This window comes from Macaca fascicularis, chromosome 9 (genome assembly GCF_037993035.2).
Source record: "Macaca fascicularis isolate 582-1 chromosome 9, T2T-MFA8v1.1".
In the NCBI taxonomy this organism is placed as follows: domain Eukaryota; kingdom Metazoa; phylum Chordata; class Mammalia; order Primates; family Cercopithecidae; genus Macaca; species Macaca fascicularis.
The window spans coordinates 97,800,938-97,827,459 of NC_088383.1; the positions used below are offsets into that span (position 1 = coordinate 97,800,938).

Genomic DNA, 26,522 nt, shown 5'->3' on the forward strand with positions numbered 1-26,522 from the left:
TATCTATGGAAGGTCTCTTTCACAACAGGCAAAGAGCACCTTCTCTTTTTTTGAGACAAGGTCTCACACTGTCGCCCAGGCTGGGGTGTAGTGGCACAATCATGGATCACCGCAGCCTTGATCTCCTAGGCTCAAGCTGTCCTCCCATCTCAGCCTCCCGAGTAACTGGGACTATAGGCACTCACCACCACACCTGGCTCTTTTTTTTCTATTTTGTAGAAATGGGGTCTTGCTGTGTTGCTAGGGCAGGAGATCCTTCTTTTGAATATGCATCAGTTCCAAAGCTCCATTTGCCACATCCTAAGGCAAAGATGGTTCTTCATTTCTTTTCAGATTTGTGTTTCTGTAGAAAAAAATGAAACAGTTAAGAACTTCCTTTGATTTTTCAATGCTAATTGGTTTGCATACAGTGCCTGACACTGTATATGTATTTGTTATAGGCTGAATTTTGTCCCCCAAATTCATGTGTTGAGTTCGTTAACCCCCCAGTACCTCAGAATATGACCAAGTTTGGAGATAGGGTCTTTACATAAATAATTAAGTTAAAATGAGGCTAGTAGAGTGGGCACTAATCCAGTATGAGTTGTGTCCTTATAATCAGAGATTAGGACAGACATACACAGAAGGAAGACCATGGGAAAACATAGAAAGAAGACTGCCATCTACAAGCCAAAGAGAGGGATCTCAGAAACCAACCCTGCCAAAACCTAGATCTCAGACTTCCAGCCTCCGGGACTGTGAGAAAATAAATTTCTGTTGTTTAAGCCATCCGGTCTGTGGTATTCTGTTTGGCAGCCCTCACAAACTAATGTGGTACCTGATAAATATTTGCTGAAGTTGTTTATTTCCTTTTTCCTTACAGACTGAATTGGAAATGGCTTTCTTTGTTGTCATGCCGGGCAGAAATCATGCTTTCCATAGACCTTGTCAGTTGTAGAAGAGCAAAGCAGAATGTTTGCAGATTATTTTCAGCTACTCAAATTGTTCCTAGTTTTTTTTTTAGTAGGATTTTGCTTGTGGAAATTTGACATTTTATTTGAGGCCACACTGGTTCACTTCTGTTTTCTCCCAATTCATTTCACATTGCAACCACATCAACTGTGCTGGAGACTGTGTTATTACAATGATTTGACCTTAGATTGAGGTTTCTGTTGCAAAACCAGCTGAAGAGGTCCTAAATGTGGAAAGCAGATGTTTCTCTTCTGGCATGTCTTGCAGAATTATCTGGCAAGAGAATATCTTCTGTGAAGAAAATGCTTGAGAAATGTCATGCATTTGGCAATGATTAAGAAAGAAAGGTAAACCTTCAACTCTTTGTTCTTAAAAGAATTTGGCTTGTTAGTTAGTGGGAAGACAACTAAGATGCAAAGAGCTTTTCTGCTCCTTTAAGAAATTTGTTTTCTTTTCTAGTCTTTTGCTTCTTCATAAGGCCAGAATATACTTTCTCAAGGACAACTGACAAAAATACGATCTAGTGACTGTTAGAGATTTAGCATACTGATGTCCAAGAAGACGTTGTTGTTTTTAAAGTATCGAAAGACAGGTCTTCATTTGGACTGCTATACAAAAATGCCATAAACTGGATGACTTAAACAACACTGTATTTCTGTCTCCCAGTTCTGGTGGCTGGAAATTTGATATCTGGGTGCCAGCATGGCCCAGTTCTTGATGAGAACTCCCTTCCTTATTTGCAGCTGACTGCCTTCTTGCCCTACCCTCAAATGGGGGAGAGAGAAATCATGTCTCTCATGTCTCTGCTTATAAGGACACAAATCCTATCATGAGGGTATGACTCTACCTTCATGACCTAATTATCTCCCAATGACCCCACCTCCAAGTATCATCACAACGAGGATGAGGTTTCTGCATATTAATGGTGGGGGCACCAACATTCAGTCCATAACTAGGCGAGTGCCAACTAGTTAGTTTCTTGTCTTTTTTCTGTGCCATATGGAGGCTCTGCTGTACATCTTCTGAGATCCCATAGTTACTATATTAAAAAGTAACATTCCAATGAGAATGTGAATAGCTTTTATTATATTACCTCTGATCTAGTGTGAAGATGCTTTCAAATAGATTTAAGAAATTACTCATTAAAAGGATATTTTGCAAAAGGAATTGCCAGTTGATTAAATCATACTAGGTATTAAATTTTGCCTCATGGAAAAACAAATTTCTTTGACAAAAATAATTTCTTAATTAAAGCCATATCTTTTCATATTAATAATGTTGCTGTATAATTATAATGTTTTAATTTTACAATGTTTTTATAATTAAAGGACTTAGTAAAATCCATATTCCTGTATATGTTTGAACAACCAGAGATACAGAAATGGAAAAGGGAAAGAAAATCCAGGGAAGGGAACATTATTTAGAAAGGAAACCTGTGATACTCTTAAGGTCTGTCACTACAGCTTACTAGATTTCAGGATGGGGATAGGAGATGCAGAAGATGAGAGAGAAGAAAACAGAGCAGGACCCTGGGGGAGGGAAGGTAGATTAAGAGCATTGCAAACTGTCTTTATTTAATTTGTTTGCTAGAAGTAAATGCCTTGACATTATCTGGACCACAAGACATTCTAAAACCAAATGGAGATAATTAGATTTTTTTTTCTCTATCAAGGAGGATTACCCGTGCATCTCTATCAGGTAAACAAGAGTTAGCAGTGAAAAATTACAGTTGTTTACATGAATTAGTCATTGTCTCACTGGGTCCCAGATGTACCAATGGAATGCATGGTTAATTCATATTCTTGAGTCTGAAGAGGATGTTTAAAAATTATCCTCTGTATTTTCTCCAAGAGAAAAAGGCATTTACAGATTGATTTAAAAAGAAAAAAAGCTCAATTATGTTTCCTCCTAATATAAAGGCTCACAGACAAGGAAAGCAAAGCAAACAACTAGAAGAGATTTGCTGTGCTCTTGACTTTGGGAAAGGCCATGGGCAAATTATATCATTTTTAGGGAATTTAATTTCCTTACCTACAGAAATAAGGCATGTGAATCAACTGATTCATCTGGCTCTCTTCAGCAATAAAATTTTGTACTTATCAAGGTTCTTCCCAAGGCAGTATGTTTTTTATTTTTAAAAAATAACTTATTGAAGCTCAATTCACGTAACTTAAAAGTAATCATTTTAATGTGAACAATTTAGTGGCATTTAGCACATTTGATGTTGTGCAACCACCATCCCTATCTAGTTCCAAAACATTTCTGTCACTCCAAAGTAAAACCCCTTGTCCACTGTATTAGTCTGTTTTCACCCTGCTGATAAAGACATACCCGAGACTGGGTAATTTATAAAGAAAAAGAGGTTTAATGGACTCACAGTTCCACTTGGCTGGGGAGGCTTCACAATCATGATGGAAGACAAAAGGCATGTCTTACACGGCAGCAGAGAAGAGAGAATGAGAGACAAGTGAAAGGGATTTCCTCTTATAAAGCCATCAGATCTCGTGAGACTTATTCACTACCATGAGAACAATATGGGGGAACCACCCCCATGATTCAGTTATCTCCCACTGGGTCCCTCCCACAACAGGTGGGAATTATGGGAGCTACAATTCAAAATGAGATTTGGGTGGAGACACAGCCAAACCATATCACCCACTAAGCAGTTGCTCCCCTTCCCTCCCTCTCCCCCCAGCTCCTAGCAACTGCCAATCTGCATTCTATATGGATCCATCTATTTTGGATATTTCATACAAGTAGAATTGTACAATATGTTAGCTGTTGTGTCTGGCTTCTTTCACTTAGTGTATCATTTTGAAGGCTTATCCGTGTTGTAGTATGTATCAGTCCTTTATTCATCTTTATGGAATAACATTCCATTTAGGTATATACCACATTTTGTTTATTCATCCATTTATGGACATTGATGGACATCCATTGATGGATATTGATGACATTTTGTTTGTTCATCCATTAATGGACACAATAAACAAAAAGACATTTCCTTTTGGTTATTGTGAGTAGTAGTGCTCTAAACATGCTTGTACATGCATTTGTTTGAGCACCTGTTTCAATTATTTTGGATCTATACCTAGAAGTGGAATTGCAGGGTTATCTGGTAACTCTAGGCTTAGGTTTTTGAGAGACCTCCAAACTGTTTTTCACAACAGCTGTACCATGTTATATTCCCAACAGCAACATATAAAGTGTCTGATTAATCTACATCCTATTATAGCCATCCTAGTAAAAAGGTAGCATCTCATTCTCATTTTGACAGAGCAATATGTGGTCAGCTTAATTCCTCTAAAGTCAAATTTTAATAGTAAAATAAAGTTGATGATGAAGATGTCTGAGGCCTCCAGAATTCACTCACTCCTATCACTCTCTTAGTGTTGTGGGACACCAGTCCCAAGTCCTTATCAAGGTCACTACCACCATGTTTAGAGGGAGAATTTATTTTTATCAAGGATGGTTAGGTCAGCTGTTTCAGCTGGGTAGGATTAGAAATACAAAAAGAGAGCAACCAACAAAAGGCACTAGTCATAGCACTTTAGAATACTACTCTTGCTTTCCATCAAAGTCAGTGGTTTAAGCATTCGTAAGGAAGAATACTATGTTGAGGCATCTCTCTGAAATCACAGACTTTTTTAAATTTTAAGAGCAAGGGCTCATTCTAAATTTGAAAAATATAGTTTACCTGTTTAATATATTTTTGCCTGAGTAGGGGATGTTATTTTTTTTTAAAGGAAGGCCTGAAATTACATGATTTTAGGTCATTTTTTAGGGAATTTCAGGTTGTGGCATATGCAGAGAGGTCTTAAAGGAGGAAAAATAATTGATTCAATGAAAGGATAGGGGACTAAGTCTCAAAACTAAATGTGGAGGGGAAGAAACAGAAGGCAAGAACTAAGAAGAGTAGTTCTTTTGACGTGGTATGTCTGCAGTACCACATACTTTTCTCCTAGGATCAGGAAATCTCTTAAGGACCCCTGAGTTTTAGGCCTCTGGAAAACTGTCATTAACCTCATGATACGGAAGCCTGTTCCATCGTCAGTTTTCCTTGAGGACAGCATTGTTTCAAACCCAGACAAGTAGTAATCATTTTTATTCCCTTTAGCCCAGAAGGGGCTAGAAATTGCTCTAAGGAGGACATTCTGGAAGAACTACAGCCTCCATGAATAAATTAGACTGAGAGGTGGCGAAGTTTGCATGTTCATTTCCCAGATATAAGATGATTAATTTAACCTCAAAGGTGAAATGCTCAGGAAAAGCAGGTGGTCCAGAGATGCCATACTTCTCATTCAACATTGCCTCCATTGCTTGAAATTGGTATCTGATTTTTTCATAGAAAAAATGTTATGAATATTACTTTGGAAAATCATAGTGAAGTCGTGGTCACACTTGTGTATGTGGTCCAGTTCTTTGGGGTTCCCTTTTTCCCAGCTGTGCAGCACTCTTACATCTCTGGGACTCTGCTGGGAACATGTCCCATGGAGGTCCTACTTCCCCTTCCCAAACCTCAACCCCCTCTAGCCCCCAGCCCTTTTTATGGTCTACTCAATTCTTACTCTTTAAGTCTCTGCTTAAGCACTATCTTCTCAGAGAGGCAGCCTCTCCTGAGCCCCTGGCTCAAGTTAGAGCCCATGGCTACAAAAGCCAGTACCCCATAAAATTCTTCTTTTGAACCCCTTACAACGTGCCCAAGTGCTTATTTAATGCCCATCTTCCTCACTCGGCTGAGGGTTCCATCCAGGCAGAACCTTGCCTAGTTCTATTTCCTTGACACTGCTGTCTGTCCTAGCTCATAGTGTTCTTCAGACATTACTTAAGTTGACTCTGATCTCCCAGGAATAAGCATTACTTCATACTCTGATAAGGAAGAACCCTATCTCAGGCTGCCCCATTTTCTCTCTCTCTCTCTCTCTTTTTTTGGGGGCGCTATCTCTTTCTGAATAAGCTGAACTACAGCAATGGCTTCTGGTTGGACTGCAAGTGTATGTTGGTCCAGACAGCCTCCTCCCTAACTACAGTCAGATGTTCTGTGTTAGAAATTCTTCTAAAGAGAATTTCCTAGCTGCACAAAGGATACCACATTGACAACAGAGGATTATTAATATTATTATTATTATTATTTTGAGGCAGAGTTCCACTCCTTTTTGCCCAGACTGGAGTGCAATGGCACGCTTTTGGCTCACTGCAACCCCTGCCTCCGGGTTTCAAGCAATTCTCCTGCCTCAGACTCCTGAGTAGCTGGGATTACAGGTGTATGCCTCCACGGCCAGCTAATTATGTATTTTTAGTAGAGATGGGGTTTCACCGTGTTGGCCAGGCTGGTCTTGAACTCCTGATCTCAGGTGATCTGCCCGCCTCGGCCTCCTGAGACAACAGAGGATTATTTTTAAGTAAATAATGCCTCTTCCCACACATCTGCTCACAATAATGGCTGCATGATGTGAATTAATGTCATTAGAAACCCATGCTGTCCTCCAGAGTTGCAGAAGCCTGTCATGGGAAAACTTGGTAGTCATAGAAGGATGTTCCTCTCCTTCGAGAGTGTGGTTTGCTATTGTTAGAGGAGAGAAGAGGATTCCGAAGGCTGTCAAACCTATATGTTGCTGGTTTTATCTCCTCTGGAGATTGGTGTGACACTCATGAAGGGGACTCAGCCACCTGTGCAAAGCCCAGCCTCTTAAGTCACTGGGCATCTAGTGGAATTAGGGGAGGAATTACTGATGGATAACTGGGAGGAGGGTGCTTAGGCACTGCAGTTGAGTGGCTCACAAGGACAGACCATTTCACTAATGCATATTCAGTGGGTGCTTCTGGTTTGCCTGATTTTTGCCTCTGGGCATGGCTGTTTCAGTCTGAGAGGCTGTTCCAAGAATGTTTCTTTACTAGAGCGCTCATGCTGCCTGGTGGTAAATATGAAGTACAGCAGTGCAACTGACCAGTTTTACTCCAAGGAAACCCTGTAGAGATGACAGCAATGGTTGGCAATTTCTGCTTCAGTTATGAAAGTGATCTGGTGGCAAGTATCTGCACACTAATCCTTAAGTTTAAATCTAGTGGCTATGAGGTGTCCTTGCCTGGGAAGCATGAATTTGCAGCTGAAAGATTTCCCTCGATCATATTCCAGTAGTTCTTAAATTTTGATGTGCATAAGAATCACCAGGGAAATCTGATTGAAGTTCAAGTTTCCAGCCTCAACTCCAGAGATTCTAGCTCAGCGGGTGTTAGATGTGACCCAGGACTCTACCCATTTAAAATGAGCTTCCAATGAGGTTGGTCCCTATAGCCTATTCTTTGGGAGATGCTGGCCTAATGGCTAAAAATATAAGTTGGAAACCAAGCACAAGAAGGAGCAAGCTGATATCTTTGCCAGCAGCATGACATTGGGCTGCTGCTAGCCTCAGTTACTCTTCTGTAAAAAGGCAGTAATGTTCAGGTGCTGTGCCTCATGCATGTAATCCCAGCACTTTAGGAGGCCAAAGCAGGGGGATTGTTTGAGCCTAGGAGTTCAAGACCAGCCTGGGCAACATGGCAAGACCCCATCTCTTTTTTTTTTTTAAAGGCAGACCAAAATAATAGGGCTGTTGTAGGAGAAAATAAGATCCTAATATAAAGAGCTTGATACAGGCTGTGGTCATGGCGGGCACCAGTACATCCTAGCTCTTATTATTTGTAGTATTAACCCTAATTATCTGCAAGTTACAGGGCCAGAGAATACTAGGGAAGTTTGGGTTTTCTGGACCAAACAGACACTCAGTCCTGGGCCTGGAGGTCTCTGCAGTGAGGTGCTGCCACGGACAGAGCCACCTTCGCTCCTCAGGACAACCAGTAGCTGCTGACACACACTGTATGCACTGGAGGGCAAGCAGCTCCCAGCTTGGGAGCAACTGAGGGTGGTGAACAGCCTGGGCAAGGAGTGGTCTGAGGCTAAGACCCTGAACGGCAGGGTTGGTATTTTTTTATATCCTTGTGCCTCAGGCCAAATGGGCAAAGGAACAGCTGAAGTTGGTAACTCTCCTATCCAGTTGCGTTTCTAGAGCAATCTCTGTCTCCTCATCTATAAAGTGGGCTGATAGTAATACTTCCCTAGATAGTTGTGAAGAACAGCTGAGAGATGCTATGTGTAAAACCCTTCGCCAGATGATTGATGCTAATAGTCCTTGGAAAGTATTGTTATCTCTCTCATTCCTTCTGGCATGAATATATCCATAGTATCCTTTTCAAAGACAGAGATCAGGAGAAGGGAAACAGATGGTCCAGATGTGTAGTGAGATTTTAAGGCAGTGTTTCTCAATGTTTTTTAAAAAATCCATGTTTCCCTCAATGAACATAGAAGTCAGACCTGTTTCTATATGTACATATATATGTGTGTGTGTATATATATGTTTAATACATAGTGTATGCATTTAAAGTCATATCTTGTATATTAAAAGTCACACACATACATGTGTATACATATGGGAAATGTATATGTGTGTGTGATTTTTAATATACAAGATATTACTTTTAAGATACATAGGCACAGTGGCTCATGCCTATAATTCCAGCATTTTGGGAGGCCAAGAGGAAAGAATTGCTTGAGCCGAGAAGTTCAAGGCTGCAATGAGCTATGATTACACCATTGCACTCCAGCGACAGAGTGAGACCTTATCTCTAATATATATAGTGTATATATATACACACACACATATATATGTGTGTATATGTATATATATATACGTGTGTGTATGTGTAATTGTTTTCGCCCATCAGGTTACCAGTACTGGGGTTATGAGTGTAAAGTAATATAATCACTTTGCAAGTTATGAGGTACTGTAGATTATCCCATTGATACACTGTAGTCCATGTTATTTTTTAAAATCTCCAATGTATTCTCAAATTATTCCTCTTTACAGAACCGAAATGCAGCTCCCCACTTTAGGTAATGTGATTCTACCCTTTGCTTGAGAAACATATCCATCCTAATTGTCATGTGCTCAGCTGGACCACTAGAGGGAGCCATCCTGTAACGGGTGAGGTCAACCTAACGTGATCTCGGTCGGGTATTGATCGGAGGCCAACGCTAGAAGTTACCAGTAGCCTATTTCAGATTTATTAAAAAACACATAGGTAACGAGTCAGAACTTTGGCTAGGAATGACTTGGAAAAGAACTGAAGGCACAATTCCACAGAACATTCACAGTTGTGTGCTAGAGACAGAGAGGAGCGGGAAAGTGTTTTAGAAGCATTTGCGGTGGACAATGGAAGGCCCGGCTTCATCGTATTCCTGTTTGCTGATCCACATCTGCTGGAAGGTGGACAGAGAGGCCAGGATGGAGCCACCGATCCAGACAGAGTATTTGCGCTCCGGAGGGGCAATGATCTGTCAGTCAAGATGAAAAAGAAGGGTCATTAATGTCATCATGAGTGCAGTCGTTAGTGTGATAGGACAGAGCCTGGGTGTTCTACCATGGCCTAGTTTCTTGTTCAGCAGGGACACAGGCTTGTCTGTTAGATGCCAATTGTGTCCTAATTGTGTCATGTTCTTGGCAGGACCGCCAGAGGGAGCCACGGGTTTAGAAATTCTTCAGTAAGCACATTCGTTTTTCTCATGTGTAACTCCTCAACCACACTGTTGAGCAAACAGAGTTGGCTGCAAATCTAGCCATGGCCCCCACTTAAGAACCCTGGCAATGCCTCTGATTTCCATGAACTCAGCCTCAGAATTCAACACGAAGCACTTTCTGTAGAAACTCTAGGCTATTCAAAGGAGAAGTTGTAATTGTGCTAGGACTTACTATACAAATGTTTTTCGACGTGGTGAAGTGAACTACCACTTTTCACCCAGATGCTCTGTTTAACAATGGGGGTGGTCTCCTGCTGGGGACATTCCCTTGCAATAGGTGCCTCTTAAGCTGCACTGTTTGGCCTTTCCCAGTGCATAGGCCTAACATGCAAGGCATGCTCATGTTTCTTAAATAAATGAATGGTTTAGGCACAGAGAACAGTGAAAACTGGTTAACCAGTTTAATCTTTATCTTCTGAGCTCTGCTTGAGCATGTACTTCTTAATACAAAGTACTGATATTTACTGAACACGTAATTATATGTCAGACACTATGCTAAGCATTTTACATGTATTATCTCATTTGATTCTCATAAATATCTTGAAGAATAAGTCTTAAATTACTCCCATATTACATATGAGGAAACAGAGGCTGAGACAGTTTAAGTAACTGACCCAGGTAACACTGGTTATATCAGTGTCAGATCTAATATTCAAACCTGGGTTCTCCCAGGTGGTTTTTTGTTCTGTTTTGTTTTTAAAAATAACCTTTTTATTTTGAAATAATTTTAGATTTTCAGAAAAGTTGTAAAGAATTTAATATAGTTTGGATGTCTCCTCCGAATCTCATGTTGGGATGTAATCCCCAGTGTTGGAGGTGGGGTCTGGTGGGAGGTGTTTGGATCACAGGGGTGGATCTCTCATGAATGGCTTAGGCTATCTCCTTGGTGATAAGTGAGCTCTTCTTCCGAGTTCACATGAGAGATCTGGTCATTTCAAAGTGTGTGGCACCCTCCCCCCAACCCCTGCCCTCTCTGTTACCCCTGCTTTTGCCATGTGAGGTGTCTGCCCCTGCTTTGCCGTCCACCATGATTTGAAGCTTTCTGAGACTGAGGCCTTCCCAGAAGCTGATGCTAGAGCTATGTTTCCTGTACAGCCTGCTGAACTGTGAGCCAATTAAACCTCTTTTCTTTACAAATTACCCAAGTCTCAGGTATTTCTTTATAGCAATGCAAGAACAGCCTATGGCAAATTCTATGGGAGTTCCCATAGGTCCCTCATCCAGTTCCGTTTTCACCAAATGTTATCATCTTATTGTCCCAGGTTTTTCCTGGTGCTCTGTACTATCTCACTACATTGGGGCCCAGAGTTTCACATTCATTTCTATTCAAGAAACTAAGTTTAGAGAACTAGGAACTGCCCAACTCTAGCAATAGCCTCTTTCTGTTATCGACCCTCAACCAGATTAATTCTGTAGTGAGCCCAGCTGCTGGCTTCATTCTCCTCCCTCTGCTGTGAAAATAAGAGGGAGGTAAGAGCTGATCAGAACGGCATCCAAGAAACACAAACCCTGTTGGAAAATAGTCTCTCTTCTCTCACGCTGAAGTGTTTTAGGGCAGGACTAGTCAGAGCCTGTCATGGAGAGAGAAAGTGTGCGTGTTTCAGTCTAGCACACTCTCTAATGTTAGCTGCATACTCCTTCTAAAAAACAGAAGGGAGTGCAAAGAGGAGAGAATTTGTTTAAATACCCACATGTGTGAACTGCACTAGAATTGCCCCTCTGCTTCCTGTGACATGAGTCAGAAAGTCCCAAGTGTGGCCTTCTTACTTCAGAGAGTGATAATAGCCTTTGAGAAGTGACCAGCCACAGGTTAAGTTTGCCTCCAAAGAATTATCTCCATTTAATCCCTGAGTTCCCTTCACTAGGGCTCAACATTCACACCACATACAGGGGTCCTGGGTGGCTCAGGGACTGAGCTTGGTCATCCTGGAGTCATTCAGTGCTTCTGAGCGCCTGTATCAAAAGATGTGCTAGACAGAGGAATGAAGATAAAATTCGAATTCCTGGCCACGGGATTGAGGTTAGTAATGGAAGAAGAGTATAACGCTCCTGAATCTACAGTGTTTAAAGTTCTTCAGAAATAAGTCTAGGTCATCTGTATTTTTTTAAAATGTGTTACATGCACGATGCATTATTTTTTGTGTCGAGTAAGCAAAATGCATATTTTAAAGAGATATGAACATGTGGGGAGCTCTGCTGATCTTGATTGCAGCTGCTGAAAGTAGCTGATAAGGATAAACAGAGATCAAATTTTGTATAAAGTCACTCAATTTTTCTTATGAACTGGATTGACTTACATCCTGTAAAATATGGGATTTGTGTCCACTACCTACCCCTAAAACCCACAATTGCGTGTCACCAAAATACAGTCTCTGAAGAGTTCTAGTCTGTGGTTATAGGGCTGACACTGCTGGCATCATTGCCACTGAGTCTGTCACTGAACAGTACCTTGATCTTCATGGTGCTGGGCGCTAGGGCCGTGATCTCCTTCTGCATTCGGTCGGCAATGCCAGGGTACATAGTGGTGCCTCCTGATAGGACATTGTTAGCGTAGAGGTCCTTCCTGATGTCAATATCACACTTCATGATGCTGTTGTAGGTGGTTTCATGGATGCCTGCAGACTCCATCCCTGGAAAAGAGACACAGGCCATGGTCCTTAGGTGGAGAGTAAAACCCAGGCTAGACGTGGAAGACCAAACTTGAGCATCTGGATGATCTTGCAGTGGACTGAGGCTGGGATGACATAATAATCTAGGAACCACCTGTCTGAGAGACTAAAGGGTCTTGTTACGCTCTATGTCTTCCTGACTCCCTTCTGATGAGGAAGGCCTGCTGCAGCATCCTGAGGCACAGGCTACAACAGGTATCACTGATTTTTTTTAACAGACTCACTACTCACTCCATGTGGTTTAAATCAGGGGTGAAGCCTTCCGATTCCCTGTAAAGCTTCCATGCTGAGCCAATGTTGCAGCCACTCTTCAGAGCTCTCCCAGGTCTCCATTTGACAGCTACCTTGCATCTACCCCAGCCCCCAAAGCTAATGGGGCTGGATTATCAGGAAAATTTTCTATCCTGTTCAGACAAAGGATCATTTTTTCCAATCTTGCTAAAATTTTTTTGGGGGGCGGGTCTGGACTTTTGTTAATTTCTGATGCAGGTGTTTTGAAAAAAATCTCTAGGTGCCCCTTCATCTTCTGCGGTGCTGTGATGTAATGATAACGTTAACAATAGCACTACCTGATTATTAATTACTAGTGATATCTGATAATTATTGAATGCTTGCTTTTGCCAGGCAGTGGGCTAAATGTTCTTTATCGATCTCATGTAATTCTCACAGCCATTCTAGGACATAAGTAATATTACAGTCTCCACTTTATATATGAGGAGACAAATTGGGAAGGTTGTGACTTTCCCAAGATCAAGACAACTAAGACTGAAACCCAGGCTCATCCCTCTCAGAGCCTGCCTATGTAAACAACTATACAAACCTGTCTCTCCAAGACAATGTGGATGTAGGAACAGACTCACTTTGAGTGCTCTTCTATTTTTCTCTCCCCCAGCATTCCCAAATTCTCAGCATTCAGCACACTCTCCCTACCCTTTCCACTGTCTCCAAAGCATAGGCATTATTTAATTCTTTCATCATACACCAAGAATGCTTTGGGCTTAACTGCAACGTATATATTGTTTTCTTCGAAAGAAAACCTCTTTCCTGGCCTCATTATGTCTTCTCACCTTGAATATGTGGCACTTTCCCTTTTTCTGGTTTAGAAATGCTTTTGGTCTTGGGGCAACCATCACTTGTCTCCATGTTCTGGAGGCTGGCTTGATACGGGAGAAGACAATGACTCCCCTTCCCAGGAAAAGGGCGTTTGTTGCCTACCGATGAAGGATGGCTGGAACAGGGTCTCTGGGCAGCGGAAGCGTTCATTTCCGATGGTGATCACTTGCCCATCAGGCAGCTCGTAACTCTTCTCAAGGGAGGAGGAGGATGCGGCAGTGGCCATCTCATTTTCAAAGTCCAGAGCTACATAACACAGTTTCTCCTTGATGTCCCGGACAATCTCACGCTCAGCTGTCAACCAGATACAAACATTGTGGCAAACATTAGGGTCTGCACAGGTGGTAAAGATCTACCTACCCTACTTCAGTCTCTCCCTCAAGATATACGCCTTCAAAAAATGTGTCAGTTCAATATTCTTCAATCCAAAATCCATGATGACAATGACGTAGTAGGGCCACCAGGGAATCACCTCTGTTCCTAGCACACTGTCTCATGCATAGTAGGCCCTCAGTATGCGTTGTCTGGGAAATGTATAACAAGAATAAAATGAGCTAGCTAGAGAAAGGCTCACAGTAGGGGATCCTTTTTTACCATAACTTTTATTTATTTTTTTTTTTTGCAGGATAACTATTCTCTATTATAATTATTTTATAACAGAAAGTTTGTTATATTGTATTTTCAGTTAACCAGGAAGTCTTAGGCTGAATCAGCTCTGCAGGGGCCCCAGAATTTTCTAAAAGTCTGAGATCATGTTGCTTGGGCCAGTAAATAGCAGCTCAACCCTTTGGCACATTTCTCACCCTCCAGGAAAGAGGTGGTGCTGTCTCAGGACCAGGCCTAGTCCGGAGGTTTTCAGCAGTGCATCCTGTACGAGATACGGAAGAGGTGGGCAGGCAGAGACCTTTCAGACTTCTGCTCTCTCAAGTTACAGGCTATTAATTCTATCTGAGGCTCTAGGAACCTTTTTGAGGCATCTTGAGATTCTTTGTAGGGAGCAGAGGAGGAATGCAATTATTCAACTTCATATTGCAAGTGGAGACTTTAACAGTGGCAGGGTTCAAGTTTCAAGCCTCAAATTTGGAGCATAAAGTAAGCCACAGGCACATTCAGAAACCTAAACGTGTGGACAATACCAAATTGCTAAGGGGAGGGCAGGTAGCTGGAGCCACCAGCACTGAGGACATACCATGTTTCTGGCAATGCTGACACTTTCCTCTTGTGAGGGAGGACTGGGTGCACCGGCTTAGAATCTGAATACATATGTGTCACTGTGTTAGCTATTAACACGTATCACTGGTAATAGCTAACAATTATTGAATACTTACTCTATGTCAAGTATTCCACATGCATTCTTCCATTTAATACTCCTAACAATCATGTGATACAGGATCTATTATTATCTGCATTTTACAAATAAAGAGACTGTGGTTGGTTAACTTGTTCAAGCTCACAGAGCTACTGAGTAGCAGAGTTGGGACTCAAGTCCTATCACAATGTCTCCTGCCAATCACCACACCGTGCCATCTTCAGTCTCTGCACAATCTTCTTCTATTTGCTAATGGAGGGGATTTAAAAAAGATCAAGTATACAACACTGACTAATGCATAACACTGGGTGTCTATAACTGTTCTCCTCAAGGAAATAGTGTAATCATTTTGCAACTTCACATAGCAAAGAAAGATGTGCTTTGCTCTGTGCATTAGAGCCAGGCCTTGCCATTTGCAAATCTTCATCCCATCATCTCCTTGGATAGTGAGGATTGTCCTGGAAGTTGCTGAGCAACACACTGATCCCCTCTGTCCCTTATCTCCCACAGGCCTCACCGGTAGTAACGAAGGAATAGCCACGCTCAGTCAGGATCTTCATGAGGTAGTCAGTGAGATCTCGGCCAGCCAGATCCAGACGCATGATGGCATGGGGCAAGGCATAACCTTCATAGATGGGGACATTGTGGGTGACACCATCTCCAGAGTCCAGCACGATGCCTGGGAGACAGTTGGGCATGATAGAAGTGACCATGGCAGCTGGCATGTGGTTACTTGCTGGCCAAGTAGAGGGAAGCCTTGGGGAGAGGGAATTTCTGAGCTTCTTATTTAAGAAGAGAAAAGAGGGCATGTGATAGGAGAGGTGAGGTGGGACAGGGCTTGGGGAAGATGAAAAAAAGGGAAGAACAGGAAGAGGAAAACAGTAGAAAAAAGTTCTGCTAGAAATATGAGGTCGAGGGCTTATTTTGAACATGAGAAGGTGTTTCAGGGCTGGGTTCAGCCGTGTCCATTCTAACTCAGCCCCAGTCCATCACCCCCACGTGTTAATGACCATTCAGTCCCATCTCTGGTGGTGCGCTCCGACCAACTTCCTGCCCCTCCCAGTCACCTACCAGTTGTGCGTCCAGAGGCGTAGAGGGACAGCACCGCCTGGATAGCCACATACATGGCTGGGACATTGAAAGTCTCAAACATAATCTGCAAAGCAATCCAAAGAGCTGTTAGTGAAGGTGCCCATCTGACAAAGAATGGTCAGGAGAGCACACCTGGTTGATGGATGTAGAGGGGCCTGACCTGTTCTGGGCAGAGGAGGCCAAAGTAAGGAGGATCAGAACAGCCCTGGTCACATAAAGAGGAGAAATGAAGGTGTGAATGGGGAGCCATGACATCAGTGGCCTGACAGGGTGGGGAGGGGAAGAAGCAGTGTGCACACAAGGCTTGGCCAGGGGAAAGGAAAGTCTAGCTTCTGTCTGTGGTCTTGGCTTTGACTAATAGTCACCAAACTAATAGTTGACTACTAGTGGCTTCATTCCAGGTCTCTTAACTATAAACAGAGGAGGAGTTTGGACTAAATGAGATCTCCAGTTTTTCCAGTGCAGACAGTCTAGGGCTTATTAACTATGTCAAAGCCAGAAGAAAAAGAGAAGACAACATTCAGGTTTTGATTTCTCTGGTATAAAGAAAGAAAACTTTTAAATCTGAAGCTCAGGCTGGCTAGGATTAGCCCCATTTCTGTGATTTGCCTGAGGTTCCATTTAATCGATTCCACCTTTTTATGTAGTTGCTGGGTCAATGCTAACCCTAGAATCTGAGGCCATTCTGGCTGCAGTGGGAGAGGCCCTGATTCCTGGAAGACAGGACCTGCCCACGGGTAATAGAGGACCACATAGAATGTCAGTGTCCCAGTTGGTGCAGTCCAGGGACAAGATTAGAACCAAGCCCTTCCAGGTCACTTGTGAGAAGTTTGTGCATCAGGAGATGTCTGTGGGTCTTCATTTCTCCCTCTGTAAGACCCTTCCTACTCTATTAACCAAACTGTCTGACATCATTCACTAGCGAGCCATAATTTCCAACCTTTTTTTTTTTTTTGCCTTCACACCATTGACAGGAACAATAATTCATCAGAAGCAACATCTCTTGCGACATGCAGTGATTTTCAGGCCTACAGATGTTTCCCTGTGGAGAATAAGTGCTAGTGGGTTGGTGCAAGCACCAGGAGCTCTTCTGAGGAAAAGGCCTTGCAGTTATTTACATTTATGATTCTCCAATGCTGGAAGATCATGGATCAATCCCAGGCTCTGCCAGTTCTGGCTATGTGACCCTGGGAGAATCATTTAATGTATCTGAGCCTCAATTTCTTCATTTATATAAACAATATAATCATTGTTCCTGCTTCACATTGCTAGAACTTAAAGAGACAATGAATGTAAAATGCTGAGCCTAGTACCTGACCATAATGTTGTTATTTAATAGCTCATCCAAACTAGAAAACTCCTCTGTCTGGTGGACTGGATGGGATTCTATCATAAGGTCTTTAGCTTCAAACAAGTAATAATAATGACAATAATAACTATTATTTGTTGGATGTTTATTAGGAACCATGATATACATCTGTCGTTTCATCTTGTTGTTAATGTTCACATCAATCTTTTTGAAAAATAATAGTATTAATATTACTTCCAACTTATAGACAAGGAAACTAAGGCTCTGAGAAATTAACGGAATTCTTTAAGGTTACATAACTGATAAGTGGCAGATCCAGTTTTCAAACCTAGATATGTCTGACTCTCGAACCCAAATTCCTAATGTATGTGATGCTGCATTTTGAAGTGACTTCTCCTTAGACATTTTAACTTAAACGTGGCCTCTTCTCAATGAAATATTTTAAATTTCCTATTGCTTTTGGAGGCAAAGGGCTGGTCCCTGCAGGAAGGATGCAAGTACCATCAAGCTGTTCCTGTCCTTTGGGATCCCTGAGTTCATTGAAGGTTATCAGTCTGTTGGTGGACTCCTAGCTCTGGCCTTCTCTCTGCTGTCCTGCATAGCCTCCTTCTAACAGAACTTTCCCCAGACCCCAAAGTGTTGTGTGCTGGGGTAGCATACTTACCTGGGTCATTTTTTCCCGATTGGCCTTGGGGTTCAGGGGCGCCTCCGTGAGCAGGGTGGGATGCTCTTCAGGGGCAACACGAAGCTCGTTGTAGAAAGAGTGGTGCCAGATCTAGTGAGTTGGGGGACAGAGAAGAAACACAATGATGTGCTGTCATGAAGCCCTGCATTTCCCAAAAAGGGACCAGAAGCTACTTGACACCAAGACCAAAGGAAATGCTACAAATACTCATCATGTGTCCATGGTTTTATAGATGCAGAGACTGAAGGTCAAAGTGTGTGAGTACTTTCCCAAATGATTCACATCTAGTAAGTGACTGAGCAGAATCCCTAACCCAGATCTGTGAGGCAGGATGGTATACTGGTTAAGGGCACAACCCTTGATCAAACCTTGGGTTCAAAGCCCAGCTCGGACACTTCTTGGTTGTGTGAGTTTAGGCAAGTTTTTAACCCTTCTCAGCATCAGTCTCATGATTGGTAATAGGGAGATGAAAATAATTAGTGTGTACCTCATTGGGTCTTTGTGCAAATGAATAAGGTAACCCTTGAGTTATTGTTCAGCCCAGTGTCTGGCCCAGAATCAATGTTATTATCATTCAACTCTATTTTCTTTGTTCTCTCTTTCCATTTTAATGTTCATGGGAAAATGATTTAATTTTGTAAATAAAAAGACAAATGAATGTGTATATGAATAAATGACGCTTACTTGGAAACCTAATTGACACTTTTAATGCTTCTAGAGAAGTTGCCCTTTGCAATGTTATATGAAGAAGAGAACAGGGCTCCCTGACTCTTGCCTCCATCACCCTTTTTGCTCTCGAGGGATGAGAAAAGCTTCCTCTATCAGCACACTCTGGATCTTTCACTCACAGTGAGACTTTTGGCCTTCAGCTGTTTCCAAAAGGCCCACACCTACGTATAGTGTGTCTATGTGAAGGTACTTTGGACATAACTACATTTGCTTTATGGTTGAGCACTTTCTTTAATTCCTAGATGCCGAAAAGAACAAACCATTGCAAAAAGGACTAAATTGATTAATCTTTAAAAGCTTGAAAATTCTCCACCAGAGCCATGAATATGAGATTCACCCAAAATCAAAACAGAGCAAAACAAGAACTGCTGATGAAAGCTTATAAATTAGCTAAAGCAAAATTAGCTTTCAAGACTATCTTATTCCACTTTCTTTTGTTTTGGATTTGTGGTTGATGGAAAGGAAATGAAACTTCTCAAAGTTTTGTTTCTTTAGTGGATTGAAAGCAGCAGACTGCTCAAAAAATCCTGCCAGTCTCAACAAGCAACCCTTCTCCTTCTCTCTCGCTTTCTCTTCACCCCCACCAGAAGATACTTTGAATTTAAATTTTAGAACTAAGGGAAGTTTTTTGTTCTTATAGTCTCTCTCTAGGAGGATACATTCTAAGATATTGTCAGCTCCATGGAGAAATTCTAAAATAATATTTTCCTGTTGATATTGATATCTTTTTCTCTGTGCAAACTGCAATCTTACCAAATCTAGAATCCTCAATTAAGCAAACCTACTGATAGGAAATTTTTGTAGAAAGATGGAGCTTGGAGCATTACTGCTGATAAATTCTGACAACATTGTGTATTTTTTTTTAAGTGACAAATTGTGTGTGTGTAGTAGTAGTAGTAATAGTAGTAGTAGTAATGAGCTGATAGATAAATAAAAGGCCAGATGTTGTGATTCTGATATATCTTGCTGCATTTAAAATTTGTATGTCACTTTCTCATTATTTCTTCTGTTTTTTCTCTGATCACTGGTGTCTGTAATGTTTAATGACCAAACATCAAAATCTAAGAATTTAGCTCTTCTTCTCATTAGCTCTTCTATAAGTGTCTGGGAGATAAGGCCTCATGTAATACAACACAGAGAAATAATTTTTAAAATATTTGTCATATAGCTTTTTTCAGTGGCTATTGTGCTTCGGTGTGTGGCGAGACATTCAGAAATGTAACAAATCTGCAATGTTACAGTCCTGTTTACTATAGTGAAAACAAAAACATTTTTAATTTAGATGTTTAGAGTGAGTTAATGAACACCTTTCAAGAATGGGCTGTTTAAGGTCCAGCATTTCAAGCATTTCAAGCCCTCTTTAGCTGTATTGCACTGAGAGGGATAGCCATACAGCCCCTGATGAGAAAGAAAGGAGGGTTATTCTCTGAGCTGCTGCTCATGCACTGCTTGTCCTAGGAGGGCAACCGAGTTGACATGAGCAACAGATGATTAATTCCCTGCAGTGGCAAAGGGCTACTCTTCTCATCTACAGAACTGTCATCCACTAATTAGTTAATAAACCCTAATAGGCAAGGACATTGTTTTTCCTTTTCTTTAGAGACAGAGTCTTGCTCTGTTGCCCAGGCTGGAGTGCAGTGGTATGATCAACTCACTGCAGCTTCGATCTCCTGGGCCTGAATGATCCTACCACCTCAGCCTCCTGAGTAGCTGGGACTACAGTTGCATGCTACCACACACTGTTAATTAAACATTTTTTTTTTTCTTCTTAGTAGAGACAGGGTTTTGCTATGTTGCCCAGGCTGGTCTCGAACTCCTGGCTTCAAGTGATCCAAAGTGTTGGGATTACAGGTGTGAGTCACTGTGCCCTGCAGGATTTTTTTCTTCTTTTTTTTGAGATAGAGTCTCACTCCCTCACCTAGGCTGGAGTAGGATCTTGGCCCACTGCAGCCTCCATCTCCCAGGCTCAAGTGATCCTCTCACCTCAATCTCTCAAGTAGCTTGGACTGAGGTGTGTGCCACCATGCCTGGCTAATTTCATTTATTTTTTGTAGAGATAGGATCTCACTATGTTACCCAGCCTGGTCTCAAACTCCTGGGCTAAGCGATCCTCCCACCTTGGCTTCCCAAAGTATTGGGATTACAGGTATGAGCAACTGTGCCTGGCAAGGGAATTTTTTTTAAAGAGACAATTCAGGAATTTTTTTTCAATGGGTAATAACCCACAATGAACATTAACAAGTAAAAGTAAAGTTGAACAATGTGAGCCAGTTATTTCCCCAGCAGTAGCGTGGTGTTCTGTATCAGGGAACACAGGGATTATGTATCCTGAGGGCCCAAGCTGCAGCAAACCTCCCATACCTTTTCCATGTCGTCCCAGTTGGTAATGATGCCGTGTTCTATCGGGTACTTCAGGGTCAAGATTCCTCTTTTGCTCTGTGCTTCGTCACCCACGTAGCTGTCTTTTTGTCCCATTCCCACCATCACCCCCTAAAAAGGTTCAACACATTATGAGTCAGCATCTTCTAGAACTTGTGAATTAATTACAGTCAAGCCACAAAAGGTTAAATCATTGAGATGGAAAGTTTCTCTTCTGATTATCAGCAACAATAAACATATTGAGTCTCATTGCCACTATGCTCTTAAGCAACATTCTGTAGTTGATTGGAAAAAGACCAGAATTGCCTTCAAATAAAAGGAGATGTTGGGGGAAAGTCAACTTTACTTTGTATTTTTATCTCCTATGTTCCTTGATGAGCTTTTTTAGGGCAGAGATCATGTCTGTCTTGTCCATCACTATAGCAAATTGCATGGCATATTTGTGGCACTCAATAATTATTTGTTGAGAGAAGGATTAAAATTTTACATATTTGTTAAATTGCATTTTGTGTCTTATAAATCCTTTAAACTGTACTTTTAAAGTCATCACCTACCCAAAAGAATATGAGTATTATTTTCTAACTATTATAAGCAAAAGCATTGCATCTACAACCACTCGAGGCTTGATTTCTAATGGATAAGTTCATACCAATCAACTGTGAAGACATTTGCCTAAATTAGTCAGCTGCATTTTAAAAAAAATCATTATGGTGAAGCTCTTAAAAACTTACTGTTACTAGATTTTAAATTGCACTGGAGTGACTATTTCAGAACTACAAAACAGCCGTGGCTACTATGGACCCTTAAAAGAGCGACTTGTGCAGAATATCTCCACTGCATAAAGATCAACGAATTCAGACAGACTGCATTCATTGGGAGAGGTTTCTATTATTTATTCTCATGAGTATATCCCAAGCAGAGAGGCATAAACATCAATCAGATAGCCCCAATGCACAAAATACATTTCTGATGTGAAGGAGATTTTCTGAGATGAAATTACTGAGTTTTTACCATGTGATGCCACCAATGCTTTGTTTACACATAATATGTAGAATTACCATGTGGCTGTCCAAATATATTTTGTTGACAGCTAATATTATGTAAAATTGCATTTGGTATTCATCTAACATCAACTCTATATGGTTAAGTGACCTGGACTTTTATTGTAGTTTCTTTCCAAACAGTAGCTTTGGTATGCATCAGGATAATGTATAAGCATTTCTGATGGTGAGGAAATGATTTTGATGATGATGATGACTATATTTAGACAAAAAGGACACATGAAAAAGGGGCAGATTTTGTATCCGATAGACACCCATCAGATAATCTGTCTACGTTGTATGTGAAATTGGCATTTACTCCTGGACCTTAATCATGAGAGGTATATTTTTAACAAGGATACATAACTTCTGGGCAGAAAGAGATAGACAATCTGTGGATAAACATGGGCACAGAGGAACCTGCTCTGTGCCCTGTTATGTTCCAATCATAATTTTCCTCACCTGATGTCTGGGACGTCCCACAATGGATGGGAAAACAGCCCTGGGAGCATCGTCCCCAGCAAAGCCGGCCTTACAGAGCCCAGAGCCATTGTCACACACCAAGGCAGTGCTGTCCTCTTCTTCACACATAGCTGGAGCTGCTTCACAGGATTCTATTGAAAACAGGGAGGAAGCAACCTCAGCTGCAATTGGGCATTTGTGGCACTTACCTGACAACTCCCACCTCCAAGGCTGGGTTTGGGGGCCCTCCTCTGTTCTCCTAGTGCTCTCCCGTCACCCTTATCTAATACAGCACTTATCTGGAAGTACTTTAGTTAGACTGTAAGGTTTCAGTAAGGTGAAACTCTGACTTCCGAAACTGACTTCTGTGTTTATACAACTTTAGTGTAGTGACCGGCATCTCATGTGTTCTCGTGAGCACTTTAAAGGTGGACCGAGCCAGTGAATGAATAAATAAACTGCAGAGCACAGATGGGAACTCCAGACTCTGAGACCAGATCTTTCCAGAGAGTTGCTTACCTTACGTTAAACAAGCATCTCGATTGTCCTGTCTGTATCAACCCAAATATACATTTTTCTATATATGCTTTACCTTTTTGAAATTTTTTCAAACAGCTAGATTTTTGAGGGAGAGGCAGCATGTAAAAATTTAAAAATGTTAAAATGTCAAGTGTTTAATGGAGAAAGCTTTTTGAATCATAAGGACTTTTACTTTACCCTCAGAGAAGCTTTGAAATAAAATTTTCGGAGAAGGTGCTTTAAATTTTAGGGGCTGCAATTATCCACCGTTAATAAAAGTCACTGTTAAACTAAAAGTTCAACAAGTGAGGGTGAGCCTGATGGATTATATATCATATGGTAGAATACTTTACTGCCATTAAAAAGGTAGAGTAAGAGGATAAGCAAAAGGTAGTTCTTATGTAAGTCATCAGTTAGAAAAAGTAACATTGTACATCTCATTAAAAATGTATTTTTTATGCATTGCAAAAAGATTAATCATATTTAGCAAGATGTTGACTGGGGTTGTGATGAAGTGGTGGGTTTCGTAGGTGTTTTTAATTATCTTCCCTTGGTTCTGTCATATTTTTTAAATTTTCTATATTGAATGTGTATTTCTTTGGTAATAAAACAAAATTTTAAATAACCTACTTTATACTTGGATCCTTTTGTAAAATTAGAAGGGCTGCAGCAGCATATCAACTTACAAATTTGAGAAATTGAAGGCATTTTAGAGGACATTTTCATCCAATGCTCTCATTTTCACAAATAAGGAAATCAGGAATTGATTGCTCAAGGGCACACAGGGCATTAGAGGCAGAGCTCCAACCAGACATCAGGTACCCTTTAGCCACCCTTGGTTTCCAGTTCAAGCCCTCTTCCAGTTTTCTAATCACAATTAGGTTGAAATGTTCCGTTAAGAGAAGGACACCCAGAGTTTTCTGCCTGGCACTGAGATCTCAATTAGGATTTCAAATTGAGAAAATTTCTTCTTTTAAATGGGTGAACTGATTGCACCTCCAAATTCATATATAAAAAAGGCAGTTCTTTAAGGATACGTCTGAGAAGTAGGGAAATAAAATAGCTATTACAGAGTTGGAGTTCTGCCAAAACATTCCCACAAAATCAAACCTGCGTCTTGCCAAAGGCCTAAAACTTCCTTAGCAGTGCTTCATGTAAAATAATTCTTTGCAAAGAACATAAAACTGCAATTGAGATGACATATTTTAAAGTCAAGGCATGTAATATTGTATTCAACTGACAGGGAAACCAAGCCTTAAGGTTTGGTTTAAATTACTTGTCCAAGAACCTTGAACTGATACATTTAGGACAACGAAGATTTCAGATCACAGTGACAGACTGCCTGGATTTGAGTCCAGGCTCCAACACTTAGATGCTGTGTGATTTTAGTTATTTAACATCTCTAAACCACAATTTCCTTGCTATAAAACAGTAATGATATCGAGACATACCTCATGGAGTTCTTATGGAGATTGGATTTTTAAAGTACTTAAAATAATTTATAGCAGCAGAGATGCTCTAAGTTTTCAATAAATACTAATTTTATCATATTATTATTACTATCACTGTGTGATTATTTTCATTATCCAGATCTCTTTGTTTCTAACCTTTGCTTTCTTTCCACACTGCTCCAGGCTTAGAATACAAATAATCAACATGTGGATTCCACTTGCAAGAATGGAAATGGGACTTAGGAATGGCTTGCCCTTTCCTTTCCCACCCTTCTTTTCCCTTTCCAGATGCTGAATTATGTTTGACATTCCTGTGATTTGACTTCCCCCATAGCAGATTAAGAAGCTTTAGAAAAGAGGCGAGAACTATAAAGGAGACAAAAGGGAAGAAGCTTAAGAGCCTGGGGTATCTGTCAGAAGCAGCCAGCCCCAGGGGATAAGCAGGCGCTCTATGGATGTGCTGAGTGCACTTTCCAAACCAAAAGTAAGGGCTGAAAAGAGGACAAAACATTTCAAATTAGGATGGTCTCTGAAAATGGGAAGGTATGGTGACCATGAATGCCGGGATATTTTTAATAACTGTTTTGTTGGGCAGTGATGGCTTGGGAGGAGGGGTTGACTATACTCAGAAAAAGTAGGCTGACTCTCAGCATCAGCAAGAATGCAGAAAAATAAATCTCAAAATTCAGCAAATTTTTTTTACTTGGCCAAAAGAAAAAAAAAAAAAGAAAAGAAAAAGAAAATCCAGGAAGAATGTTATAATGTCCAAAAGGAGCACTGTCATTGAAGTCACTGTGTCCCTGGAAAGAGTCCGCTCAGTGGTTTGGAACTCTTCTCTAACCTGAATGAGCAGCTTGGTTTGGAGCAAAGCATTTCCTAATTAGGTAAAACATGCTTGAGTGTCTGGTTTTGGAACTGCACCCAGGTCAGGGGGTTTGCTCCAACTGACTAGAGTTCATCTTGTGCCAAAAATGAGTCGTTGATGGGAGGGGAAAGAAGATTACAGTTCCCAGCTCATTCGTCTTGAAACGCAAACCATATTTAGTCATGAATCACAAAATGCTAGGAAAATCTCAGCATGAAAACTCCAGTCTGGGCTGAAGCTGCCAAGCCTTGATTTGCAGTGAAGCTCAGCCTGGGGTGGCAGGGCTGGCTCCACAGTCACACTTGCCTCACCAGGCTGAGGGGAGCTTTAAGCTGAGAGAGATGCAAACCAGATATCCCGCCGGGAGGCACACACAGCTGTCAGATGCAGACTCTGCTCCCTCCCTCTTTCTTTCCAGAGAAAAATTCAGTTGGTCACCTGCTGTGCTCTGCTGCAAATGACCAATGATGCAGATCCGAACATGTAAGGTCACACATACACATTTCCAACAAAAAAGAGATATACATTTCCAACAGAAGACACTACCAGTTAGAGCCAGGGAAACCCAGAAGTGAATACACAAATTCAGGCGCAAAGACTAGGCAACTATTCTCTGTTCACTTCCGAAATCCACTTCCAGACACCTTAGCTGCACCAAAAATACAGCCCAGTGAAAAAAATCCCTACACCAAATCAGAACCAAAAACAAATCTCAGAGTTTCCAGTGCCTAAATACAAATAAATGTATAACTTACTGCACACAGCTAACCTGCATACCTGTGTTGTGCTGCAAGATCTGGGCTGCTTGTTTAGTATGAACGTTTTGTAAGTGACATGGATTAATAAAATTTTCATATTCTTCTCCACCCCTTCCATCATACCAAACTACATATTAGCCTTGTCTTTAATGTTAGATCATTGAAGCCAAAAGCTACAATCATTTTAGTAGAACAATCTTCATTCAGAAATATCAGTGCATGAACCCAGCCAAATCCCTGCAGATGATGTTTTGTTATTCTGGGTAATTAAAAGAGCCACTGGAATCTATAAGTCATATCCCTGGGCTGGCGCCACTTACCCTGACAGTGCTTGGCTGGGCTTCTCCACACTGGGTGGTGTTCAGGGAAGCTGAACGCTGAAGGGTTATATAGCCCCTTGGCCTGCTCTCCTCCCACTTGCTTCCCAAACAAGGAACAAAGACAGACTTGAGCCTGTCGTCAGTCTAACACAGCCATATAGGGACCTCAGCACAAAACTCTCTAATCTGGGTGGCCGGAGGCCTGGGTCTCTTCCACTGCATTCCACTGCTCTGTTCATGAAACGGGAGGCGGCTCA

At 41.4% G+C, this 26,522-nt stretch overlaps 2 protein-coding genes and 1 long non-coding RNA gene across 3 annotated transcripts in view; 1 reads left to right on the forward strand and 2 right to left on the reverse strand.

The window, feature by feature from the left end:
• STAMBPL1 (STAM binding protein like 1) overlaps positions 1–9,033 on the forward strand; it is a 58,091-nt gene extending 49,058 nt beyond the window's left edge. The window contains exon 11 of the mRNA XM_065521121.2: positions 8,856–9,033. Coding sequence (XP_065377193.1) covers positions 8,856–8,885 — 30 coding nt within the window. The 3' untranslated portion in view covers positions 8,886–9,033. The remainder of the gene's footprint in view (positions 1–8,855) is intronic.
• Positions 143–3,448, reverse strand: LOC123566832 (uncharacterized). The gene is made up of 2 exons (XR_006689480.3): positions 3,329–3,448; positions 143–343 (listed from the first exon to the last, which is right to left on the reverse strand). It is a non-coding gene; the product is annotated as an uncharacterized lncRNA (long non-coding RNA).
• On the reverse strand, positions 9,030–26,308 carry ACTA2 (actin alpha 2, smooth muscle). Its single transcript, XM_005565895.5, has 9 exons — positions 26,266–26,308; positions 22,353–22,504; positions 20,833–20,961; positions 17,722–17,832; positions 15,728–15,812; positions 15,174–15,335; positions 13,450–13,641; positions 12,014–12,195; positions 9,030–9,322 (listed from the first exon to the last, which is right to left on the reverse strand). The coding sequence occupies exons 2-9, from the start codon at positions 22,479–22,481 to the stop codon at positions 9,179–9,181; spliced, it is 1,134 nt and encodes a 377-aa protein (XP_005565952.1). The 5' UTR covers positions 22,482–22,504; positions 26,266–26,308; the 3' UTR covers positions 9,030–9,178.
• Positions 26,309–26,522: the final 214 nt, after the last annotated feature.

Bases quoted from the DNA above. Each gene is read 5' to 3' on its own strand.
- ACTA2 (XM_005565895.5), bottom strand. From the start codon at position 22,481: ATGTGTGAAGAAGAGGACAGCACTGCCTTGGTGTGTGACAATGGCTCT. The intron at 17,833-20,832 runs GTATGGGAGGTT...CCAACTCACTAG, and splicing joins ACTGGGACGACATGGAAAAG to ATCTGGCACCACTCTTTCTA. The intron at 9,323-12,013 runs GTACTGTTCAGT...CTTGACTGACAG, and splicing joins CCAGCACCATGAAGATCAAG to ATCATTGCCCCTCCGGAGCG.